We start from the raw sequence: 12,296 nt of genomic DNA, 5'->3' as shown, positions 1-12,296 counted from the left end.
TGGGTTTGGGGGGGGGGGGAATTATATAGTATTTCAATCGGTTTTTCTCACATCAAGCCTGCATAACTTTAAAGCTAGTATAGCGCGCTAGAGACTGCTTTACAAGCCATCCAATCTACAGGAATGTAATATCTTAGGAAGGCGCACAGATATAATTTTAAACAATTTTGAAATAGTTAATCGGTGAAAAATAATACCGCCTTCCGATATTCACGAATCAATGTACTGCACTCGAGCGTTCTCAGATCAATCCGACTAGTCATATTTGTCAGAAAACTTATTAAACAAAAGAGCCGATTGATCATAATCATAGAAGATTTGACCAATCACGCAATCCCATTTTAATCCGACAAATACTACTAGTTTAAATACTTAGTAAACCATATCTGTGATTGAGCATTCAATCCAATCGGAGAAATAAGGATCTTCTTTCTCGAGCCTTCCAACTCGTTCAACATGTAGTCAGTCCACGAGTTCAATGTGTTTTTGGCAGTTCGCAAGGATCGCAATCCTTAGTAATTACGCGGGGTTTTTCATAAAATATACCTAAATATCCGCTAAAAATAAAAATAAAATATATTTAGGGCAAAATCACGCATATATGCGTATCTAATGACAAAACTTGTATACAGTCATACTTATAACTTGCTAGAGACTTCGTTGTTTTCGATCTGCCAAAATAATAGATCGTACTCGTGGACAGACTATAGGTTCCTAGGAAGACCGCGTAAAGAGACTCAGGAACAGGAATGATAATGTCGCATTTCTAGTCATACAAATTATACATATATAGCTGGATTTTGACACTTTTTTTCTAAGTCGAGTGTAGGCCATATTCTGCAAAGTTATGAATCATTTGACACCGGTTACGCAATGATTAATTTAAAACCGGATGAGAAATCCGAGCCGAAAGTTTTCATATTCTTAACATCTTACACTGCGGGTTAGATTTCTCCTTCACTTTTAGATCAATTATTGAAGGTGCATGTTTCAGACATCGCAACTCGATGATTTTCAAATAGAGAACAAAGTCGCACGACCATTCCCGAGTTTAGGCTGTACACAAGTTATAATACAGAATATACGACAAGAAACATGGACGATATAATTTTACATTAATAGTAATAGGTTATGTGCAGGTTTGAACTTAAAAAAGAATCTAATCCCAAAAAAGGTAAAAAAAAATTAATTAGGGCTCTCAAAAATATAAGTGAAATTTCAGAAAGTAAAATATTCAAGAGAAATGATTATTTCTCTGATCGATGTATTCTAATAAACTGTAAGTTTCTGAAGACTATTATATTAAAAACCATAAAACAAAGTATCCCGGTAACAAATTTTACTTGTGGGCGGAGTATACAGCCATGCGCAGAGAAAATATAAACTTTTTACTGTACCTATAAGGATTCAACTCACCATTTTCATTGATATCCCAGACGACAACTATTGCACCCAGGTTGGCCAGCCTGAGCGACAGAAGCCTTCCCAGTCCGCCGCCTCCACCAGTAACAAGGGCAATTTCCCCGTCGATGCTTTTCATCTTGTATTTCATGGGTATGAACATTCGAACAATTCCTTGAATAATGGCGACCGCAGAGAGTAAAAGAAAACCGATAATGTCGCCAACAGCACGAAGAACCGACATTTTTATTTTATGTATTTATTTAAATCAACGGCAAAGAAAAGAGTAACGCGTGTCGATTCCAATTACAAGTCCATGTCCGGCTAACTAGCTTGCTGTGTCTATGCGTATATTTTGTCTACAAGTTAACGGGTTAGGTTATGGGCGAAGCAAATGGCTAAATTGGGGGAGGGGTGAAAAACGCCACGGCACATGTACTTTTGCATCGAAAGTCGATTAAAAATGTTTTTAGAGGGAGCTTGGAAAGTTGCAAGAGCGGCAAACTTAAGATTCTGCTATCTGAAACAGAATAACAGTACAATACCATGATAATTCAAAGTTATAAATTCAAGCACCAATCTATAACTAAGCAAATGTCACTAAATGTTACGCTTATGGTTTCTATGTCTATCTATTTATTGTCTTTCTGTTAATTCTAATTCTGTTACTTTTTTTTGCGGCAGCAAGGGTCGCTAAAGTTATCTCCTAATGTCGAACGAATGATCCACTAGATATATATACTATCTCATATTAAAAGTACTGTGCGACAAAGGACCTAAAAGCAAATGCGAATGGTGCACATAGCACAGATGAACCCTGTCACTGTTCATACTAATTCAGATAGTCTGATTATCATTCACAGTAAAATTATATAACGCAACAGAAACGCAGAAAAACACTAATATCGTGGAAAATTCTGAATCTGCTCTATAGCAAAGTTATGTGAAATTGGAGTGCATGTCCATTTCGCATAACTGTACCGTCAGAGAAAGTCATAGTAGCGACTGTGTACCTTATGAAAATAATACTAAATAATTGAAATAATGAAGAAACGATATGAATATACTTCAATTACATTATTTCTATAAAACAAACAAACGAAAATATTTCATCAAATACTGCAGGTGACATAAACAATATTAAGCTCATAGTGATTAATGAACTACATAATAATATTCCACACCCAAAAAAATATATCACAGAATAAAATTGCGTTGTCATAGTATATGAAAAATGTAGATATCGAAGAGATAAAATAAACAATGTAGCAAAATATGTGGCAAAAAGGGTTGCCAAAAGCATTTTCAAAATTCCATGCTAAATTTCATTTCAAAATTCCATGCCTTATCGTAATATAGAAATACGCTACATTATCGCATTAAGGTGAACGCGCTCCGACTTTCTAATAATAGCCGAATCTCTTGGCGGTGCCTCGTACTTTCATTTTCAACGGTAACGTCCAAACGATACGAAAAAAGATTAAATGAAACGAGGAACCTAGTTGCTGCTGGCTTCATCGAGTATAATTTTTTCCGCTTGGTGAAAATCTTTTCCTTTTTGTATGACCATTTTATTTATTCATTTTTTCCCCAACAACCTTCTCTCTTCTCTCGAATCGCGCGAAACGATTTCTACAGCCTGTATTCGGATTACATCAAGATTCGCGACCACGTGATGAACGTGTACGTAAAACCGCAACTTGTAATCCCTAGCTTCTATACAACGCCTTATAATTGATATACTGCAGAAATATTTTCATCATATTAACATAAAGAGACCATTTCAGGCGAATGACATTCGCATGTCCTTAACTATGTAACCGGTTTACACGAGAATTTGCATTTATTTGATTTTATCCCGTCAATATAATACGGAAGGCTTCACTTTTAAAAGTTAATCCAAGTTATTGAAGGTCCATCTGCTTTCGAAGGTGGTATCAATTGTGGTATATAGCTCATTAATATATAATTCTGAAGGAATATTTTTGACTAATATTTTGCTTATCTTTAAAAATACCTATAATTGTAATGTACAATCTGTGTGAATTCTATCACGTATTAAGATGTAAATTTTAATTGCTGTTGTTTCTTCCTTTCGAAAGATAATACTTTTTCCTTGAGCTATTAACACTAAGAACACGAATTATTCTGTTGTGCAGTTACATAAGTATTTTATTGGGAATCGATCATAACGTTTGTTGGAATATTTCATCGTGTTTCTTTTTTGACTCTGCCTTTACTTTGCCTTAGGATTCCAGCGCTCGCAATCATGTTGTAATTCGCTAAAGAAATACACATGTGGCATTGGCCCGAATATGTTAATATGAATGATCAAGAGAAGGGAAAGAACCTTCACATATGCTCCTAAAGTATATATTACTATTACTACTAGGTAATAACGAAATTACAGACTCTTTATATTTTCCTACCAAACCTTATATTAACGTTTAATACTAGTGTTAAATACAGCCTCGTTATTATCCTAGGTAGATTAATCACGAAAAAAAAAAATTCTGTTTACCTTTTCACGATATTAACCGTCTCGAGACAATAGCCAATTAAATGATAATAAAAAAGAAATACCAAAAACAGCAAAAAGGAAAATTCCAATTTCCAAATGAGCTATATGTTACAATGTTACAACTTTTTACAACTTTTACAGCTGCTTGATATTTCCTTCTAGGAGACAGAAGCAGTAGAATCCTGATAACTGCCGATAGTAGAAGGAAACAGGCTCGATGTAAATCAAGGAAAGAAGCTGGCTGGTGAACTGTGCACTGTGAATGGCAGAAAGGAACGCGAACACGTTCACCTCGGTAAGATTCCGCGCGACCACTGAAAACTTGTACGGCCACAGCCGTTGTACTTGTATGTCGTAGCGCAGAAACTCTGATAGATTGCGTCTCCCCTCTGGACTACCTTTCTATCCCTCTTCTTTATTGAAACTCTTGCAACCATTCACCAGCCGTTCTTGATAATCTGTCTACGATGTCGATATAAAGCTGAAACCTTCTACAACGCCGAATGAAATGAATCTACAATTAACACGTGACACATATTATTCTTCGGATTCTTTCGAATTTTTCAAGAGTACAGAGGTGACTATAACTGTTTAATTAAATTATTCTACCATATTGTTATGCACCACTGTCATCAAATAATAACTAAGTTTTCTCATTGCTCTATGCAAATATAAGAAAATAAATTTGTATACATTTTATCTATTTAATGAAGAAACTCGGGTAAATTCTTCAAGAATAGTACAGTGCTTAGGGAAGAGTGTTGGGATTACTTCAATGTACCTCGCAAGTTTTTACTAGCAGCGTATTTAGCAAGAAACTGGTTTAAACTTTGGGCAAAACTTTACAGATAACTATTGGTTTCTTATAGCTGTTCTATATAGGAATAAAACACCGCAAGTTTTTTTTTCCTTTTGAAAAATCAATGTTTACTTTGCCATTAGAGAAAATAGTACTGGAGCGCTTTTAGCGATGCATCTCTTTTTACATTTCTCGCTCGAAATTCTACTGACAATATTCCCGTTATTCTTTGATTCTGATAATTCAATTTTATATAATTTTAAAGAGATTTACATCTACTGACAGTATTGATTGCATGTAATAATCCTTTAGTAGTGGACGTTAAAAAAAATCGATTTTTTTGGATATTCTTATTGTTTGAGGCCTCGAAAATGTGTCCTTCCAATTCTCAAATTCAAATTCGAATTCACATAGCTGGCTAAAGGTAAGTTACTAAAATTATTCCTTATCCACCTTGGAACTGCATGAAAAACTTTAAACGCGTTTTAAATCGGATGTATATTTGTCTTAGAAACTACAGGACCGATCGATTTCTAATTTTGCACACATATTAGAGTACATATCAGGCTATCAGTCGGTCCTCCAACTTTTTGATTTCTTTAAAATAACTATTTTTCTAGGTCGCGAAAAGTGAAATTTTTATTGTAAAAATCAGAGTACTCTCATTCAAGGGCCTCTATTTTGTCAATTTTCCCTTAAACCATTTATTCAAGGGCCGAAAGATAACCACTTTTGTAGGGAATGAAATAAAAAATATTAATTTATTTACCACGCAGGATTAAAAGATATTACGCAACCTGCAAAAAATGACTGGCGCATCCATGTATACTTTATACAATTTATAATAAAATACTTTGAAGAAATGTAAGATGTCATTTCAAATATGAATAAATATATCTGTGAAACACTAACAATGTAGGTTTAACCAGTTTTATAAATTTTAATTCCGGAAAAATCACCTTGAAAACCGGTGTCCACAGTAGAACACTGCCTTATAATCGAATACCATAAGACATTTGTTTGAAGTGAATAATACATTGAAGAAATGGAAAAACAAATGGAGAAGGAATAATTAACGTAGTAGAAGAATAACATGAGTCAAGGAGGACGTCTTGATTTATATACCAAGCAAAAGAATATCAATAAACATGATGGTAAGATGGCTAGGCAAAAAAAATTTAAATCAATCTCATAATTCCAGTTCTTTCGCAATCGCTTTAATGAGATAAAAACTGTATTCTGTACCCACGCTACATCTTTCGAATGTCATTTATTATTCGCTTCTTGAGGTTGACCTTTCCGTCCAACCAAATTTCTGCTTCGCGATTATTTAGGTTTTATTTTCATCTTCACGTTTTTCTACTTTCTGTAAAATTTATAGATTAAATCAAATACCGGCTACCACAAAATATGTTACATATATATAGGCACGTATTTCTTTGTATTCACGTTTTAAGCGTTGCTGAAAATATTTAATAAACGTTGTGCTGGATACTATGTCGTATCCGGCTTCGCCATAAGCTTTATCAATATTTTGTTCGGCAAACGTAGTCCGAAATGAGATTCGAGCATTCCTGCCCGTCAAATACTTTCACTTGGTGAGAAAAATGCCTCAAGTAAAATAGAATAGTGACAAGTGTATCTATTGTCACTGAACGGTCACGTGCAAGGAATACAGTTCTCAAGAAATACGGTGACAATTTCATATGAAAATCATCAGAAAATGAACCACGACGTGTTTCTGTATAAGTTAATTGAACTGGTTCTTTTCGTGAGATTTGTAATTATCTTATTATACTACCTCCCTAGCTATCCCTGTTAGCTAAAAAAATTGTTAAAAAGAATTAAGTACTGTCATGCTATTAACCCCTACGCTGTGTGACGAAGATAACATTTCGATGCCACCAGCATGTGAAAAAAATTTTTTTTCGATTCACATTCTGATTTTGGTATTAAGACTTCCAAAGTCGCTAACTCCAAATATAGCATCAGAATTTCAAAATTTAAAATGGCGGATACAAAATGGCGGACTGAAATTAAAAAAACGTCGGATTTTTATAAAACTTAATCTTCTATGGTTTTTATAGATATCAGAAATACGAAATTATAGTACGATATTTGGATTCAGCAACCTCAAAACTCCCAGGATACAAATTTTTATGAACATTGCAAGAGTGTAAAAAGTTTTTCTTAAATGTGCATATTTGCGTCATACATACTACTATTGACATGACTTTTTTCTGCGCGTATACATACATAGAGAGAGGTTAATAAGTTGCATATAACTAGACTGAGAATTGGAAAAGGAGCGATCTAAGTCATTTCCTTGTAGTTTCACATAAATATATTATATAATGCAAGAATCAATCTCGTCGGTCTGCTCCTAATTTTAAAACTATAAGTTGTATACGTACGTATGTTATCTCATATGAAGTATTCAAAACATGATACTTGAACTCAAACGATTCATTCGAATATCTTATACAATATACATTTGGTAAATACAATGCAATTTGCTTCTCGTGAATGTGCCTTTGCGAAATATCAAGAAAATATGTAAAGTTTATTAGAGTGAATGAATCTTGAGTATGAGTAATTTTTTAATATTTATATAGGACAGATTTTTCTACGTTTAGTGATTTCTGTATTAAGAATCTACATTTTTCTAATTACAATACACATTCCTGAAATAAGAATGTGATTGTAAAACTGTTTTATCTAACGAGACATTCAGCATTTGCTGTAGATATTAAGGTATATGTCCACTCCAGAAGCGCCAATTTTCACTATTTTTTTTGGAGCTTCTATAGTAGATAATGATACAAAATTTGTTGTTAAATATTATTTAATCATTCAAAAATAGAGAAAAATTAGTTTTTTTCAATTTTTACTTTTTGTCCAATTTGTAGAGAGCACCGAAGTTGAGTCCTAAAAAAGAGAGGGTTTCATGGCCGACAGTTTATATCCGAACGGGAAAATCAGAAATGAAAAAATCAAACGGCATCTGAAAGATTAAATCTTCTCCCACCGGAATCTACGACAATTATTTCACAATCGAGAAGAAAAATTTGTTATGAGCGTTCGAAAAAAAAAGTTGAAAAAAGCCTTTTTTGCTAATTTTGTTCGCACAAATTTTGGTAAAGAGTTTTTTAGGAAAATCTGTTGTAGGTTCCGGTAGCCAACATAACGAACAAAACGCAACGAACGTTATCAAAATCAGATGAGTAGAACCAGAGATAATCATTCGGGCATTTAAAAAAATGGCATTTCGAGATAAACGCGGTTACTGATTATCACGGAATTCATGCAAAGTTTTGAAGCTTCTTCTTTTTCAGTGTTTTGTTTTTTTAAAACCTTTATTATAACCTATTTTAACGAAATTGATACGCAAACGTTTTCAAAAACAACAAATACTGTACTGAGGACGTACACGTGGTCCGGAATTATTATTAGTATACAAAAAAGCCGGTATTTTAAAAGAAGGGAATATATAATATAACCTTTATATATCTATAACTTTTTATTGGTTTCGAATTCGACTTCGAAATTGTACACATACATTTTTGAGATAATTTATAAGAGAAATAAGTAAAGTAAAATCGTTTCTTCGAAAATTGTAAAGTGGACCTTAAGGGTGAGTATAGCTCGTGATTGAACGAAGGTTTTTTTTTGATAACAACTTATTTTTCGAGGCAATACGTGGTGTATATTCATCTACATACATCGACATAATTGTATCGAAAATTGTACTTTTTTGCATACAGGCCTGCTAAAAATTCAAATTTCTATTATTTTTAAAAATCCTTCATTCAATCACGAGTTATACTCATCTACCAACAGAAAATATTTGGTTTTTTGATTTCAGATAACGTTATTATGAATTATCCTGACCACCGCGAGGATACATTTTTCTAACAAGGAAGGTCACCTTCCTGTACCCCCAAAACCTGGGTCGAAAAAATTACGTTTTGTAGTTCACATCAAAGTATAAACCCTCACAAAAAATTAACTGCCCACTTGCATATTTACATCCTTCATTCAATCACGAGTTATACTCATCTACCAACAGAAAATATTTGGTTTTTTGATTTCAGATAACGTTATTATGAATTATCCTGACCACCGCGAGGATACATTTTTCTAACAAGGAAGGTCACCTTCCTGTACCCCCAAAACCTGGGTCGAAAAAATTACGTTTTGTAGTTCACATCAAAGTATAAACCCTTACAAAAAATGAGCTGCTCACTTGCATATTTAAGGGGTGAAATTAATTCCTCAAAATCGGTGGTTTTTTCGTTTTTCGCTGATATCTTCGAAACCAAAATAGATACGGCAAAAGTTTAAATTTCAAACCTATTCATTTTTCAGTGCTCTGCAATAATATGTAGTTAAAGATTATATACACAATTTTTATTTATTTTATTTTCATAAAAAAACGTGTTTTTATACATTTTTCTTCATCTGATCATCGAAAAAGTTCTTATTTTACCTGAAAATTAAACAAGATTGATAAATTTGTCAAACAGAAAATGTTTACATGCATATATACGTTTAGTATATTCAGGTGTGCTGTTCTACCCTTGTCTTAAAATACTCATAAATCATTTACTTCTAGTTCAGTTTTGTGCATCCATTTTAGTACAAGCGAATAAGTATCAGATGATATTTTCCATTCTATATAAAACTTTATTTAATATACTGTGACGTGTACCGTTCATCGGCGTCCCCGCGGAACCGCAAACCGTAGCCGTTCAAAGTTCCCGGGGTACCGGCAGTGCGTCCTGGCGGTTGAGCACCCCTTGCATGCGGGCTCTCAACCCAAAAGGGCCCTGTGCCTCCGCCGCCAGTCCACTACTTTCCCCCGTTCCCTCCTCCCGAACCGCGGACCAACGAACTCTTTGGAGATGGACGCCGGAGGCACTGCCGTGCTGTCGGCAGCGCGCGGAGGTGCGGTGCTTTTGTAATGTGTCGTCCTGCCGCCACGTTACAATACATGTCTTCATTTTATTTACTAGAAGCCTTTAATTCATATATTAGAGCTATTAAGATGTCTAGTATTCATGAAAACAAGAGGAAAAAGCAGGCCATGCACTTATCAGTTTCTTCACTTTCATATTATGGAATATATTCATTACAATAATGATACTCCTCAAAGAAGTGTTTGAGACACAAAGTTATTTTGCACCACGAACATGTTATAACAGCTAAATCACCACAAATGTAACATCGTGGTTCCAAATTATCTTCAAAACCAAATCTATACAATTTTTTGCGTTTGGAAAAAATAACTCTCCGGTTTAATGAGTTCTTGAGACGGAAAAAACGATGTACATTGATATCATTGAATTTAGAGTCGAAACAATTAAGTTCATTATGACAAAATAGAGGAAAATGTATAAAATAACGTTTTTTATGAAAATAAAATAAATTAAAAAATTGTATATAACTTTCAACTACATATTATTGCAGAGCACTGAAAAATGAATAACTCTGCTATTTAAACTTTTGCCGTATCTATGTCGGTTTCGAAGATATCAGCGAGAAACGAAAAAATCACCGATTTTGAGAAATTAATTTCATAATCGGAATACTACATTTTTCTAATTACAATACACATTCCTGAAATAAGAATGTGACTGTAAAACTGTTTTATCTAACGAGACATTCAGCATTTGCTGTAGATATTAAGGTATATGTCCACTCCAGAAGCGGAAAAACGCCAATTTTCACCATTTTTTTCGAAGCTTCTATAGTAGATAATGATACAAAATTTGTTGTTAAATATTATTTAATCATTCAAAAATAGAGGTATTAAATGCAAGTGGGCAGCTAATTTTTTGTGAGAGTTTATACTTTGATGTGAACTACAAAACGTAATTTTTTCGGCCCAGATTGTGGGGGTACAGGAAGGTGATCTTCCTTTTAAGTGGTCTCCGAAAATCAGGTCACAAATGAATTTTCACGTCTGAATTTTCAAAATTTTTAAATAAAAATTTTATAAAATATTTATTAAATGTTGCTCTTTTATATGCTTAAAAGTATGAATAAAATAATTACTTTTATTAATTAAAAAAAAAAGAGAGAAAATATGCTTTATTTAAACTTCGAAACCCATGTAACTCCTTAAGTCGCTCATAATATTATAGTTCTACGGTTTCACCAGATGGATTTATGAGACACTAATACAGAAGGTTGTACCGGATACACCAATCGTTAATACGCAAATACAAATTTATTTGACTCGATCTGTAAAAAGTTTATTATACTCTGCAAGTAGTATTGTGTTTTAATATTAAAAAATGAAAGGTCAACATTGTTGAACTATCGAAATAGTACGGAACGTTAAAAAGAAACCATAATGCATCAACTCAATTGCAATGACACTAATTCTTATCTGAACGATACTCGTGGCGAAACAGTGAAAGTGACCAGTCCACATTTACGCAACGTGAAAAGTCACCTTAATCGAGTCTTTTCGCAAGAAAACGTTGAACCGCGCCATCTATGATTCTTTTGAATTATTACTATAGTACCCATATGACTATTTCAACGTATCACAGTTAAAAACTTTACAAAATGAGAATTTAGCGAACACCTTGGACAGAAATGTAATAGGACATTCCTCACATGTAGTCGTGCCAAGATATCGGCGGAAGAAGGATTCCAGAAGGGTCTCTATCACTTTCCCGAACTCCGAGATTCCCGAACCGTCATATTCTCGAAACAGCAAAGTGCTGCACGATCATCTTCCCGTAAGTTTATTTTCCGAACGCTCAAGCGGTCGATTTATCATTTTCCCGAAATACACTTTTCCGAATAATCATTTTACCGAACGTTCATTTGCCTGAACGCTCATTTTCTCAAATAGTCACTTGCTCGAATAATGCTGTCAGTGGCCACAAGATGACAGTCGATCAGCACACCGTCGATACAACGAGTTACAAGTATAGCCTGGGTATCATGCGTATCTTGCATAAGTAATCCGGAAAATTATTTTAAACAACAAATATAAATTTTTGGGATTTCTATTAGTCGGATAGGTAGAAAATGTATTACTATTTTTAATTACGAAAAACAGTATCGTGTAAGAACATGAAAAGTTATCATAGTTATTTAAAATAATTTTCCGGATTACTTATACGACATACGCTTGAAACCCTGGCCTATACTTATAATCCCCCAAAAAACACTTACGTGTAAAAAACTGCGCCAAGTACAGGATTGCTGTGAATACCTCTAACAAAAAGTATTGATATCAGATTATTGAGGCCAAGTACATAAGTCACTACATGTTTTCCTATTATATGATCTAGCACTGGCCCATCATTTCAATTATATTTTCAATATTTCCTATAACCTTTTCGCTACTCTTTTATGTTACTGCTGCTTCCCGTATTTAATTATGATTTAATGGTGATTTAATAATTAATAAAACTTTAGGTGATTCCTTATCGAGTACTACTTGGCGAGTTCGTGCATTTCTTGATATAAATTTGGTACAAAACAAGTACCAATTTTCTATAGAAAGCATATTAACAATAACTCGTCAAAAATAATCACGGTAAAAGCTTAATA

The 12,296-nt window shown here is 33.7% G+C and overlaps 1 protein-coding gene across 2 annotated transcripts in view; it reads right to left on the bottom strand.

Moving 5' to 3' along the window:
• The window catches only part of LOC107270295 (short-chain dehydrogenase/reductase family 16C member 6), a 38,303-nt gene that overhangs the window by 8,267 nt on the left and 17,740 nt on the right, over positions 1-12,296 (bottom strand). Inside the window, exons 1-2 of one of the 2 annotated variants that reach the window (XM_015745176.2) lie at positions 3,923-4,259; positions 1,417-1,921 (exon numbers count right to left, since the gene is read on the bottom strand). In XM_015745176.2, the coding sequence (XP_015600662.1) occupies positions 1,417-1,645 (229 nt within the window). In that variant the 5' untranslated portion in view covers positions 1,646-1,921; positions 3,923-4,259. Of the gene's footprint in view, positions 1-1,416; positions 1,922-3,922; positions 4,260-12,296 lie in introns of those variants that run through there. The other variant, XM_015745177.2, reaches the window with a different exon arrangement.

The sequence above is a fragment of the Cephus cinctus genome, unplaced genomic scaffold, assembly GCF_000341935.2.
Source record: "Cephus cinctus unplaced genomic scaffold, Ccin1 Ccin1_scaffold0716, whole genome shotgun sequence".
NCBI lineage: Eukaryota > Metazoa > Arthropoda > Insecta > Hymenoptera > Cephidae > Cephus > Cephus cinctus.
Note: the sequence above shows the minus strand (reverse complement) of the source record. Positions and strands in the feature narration are given on the sequence as shown.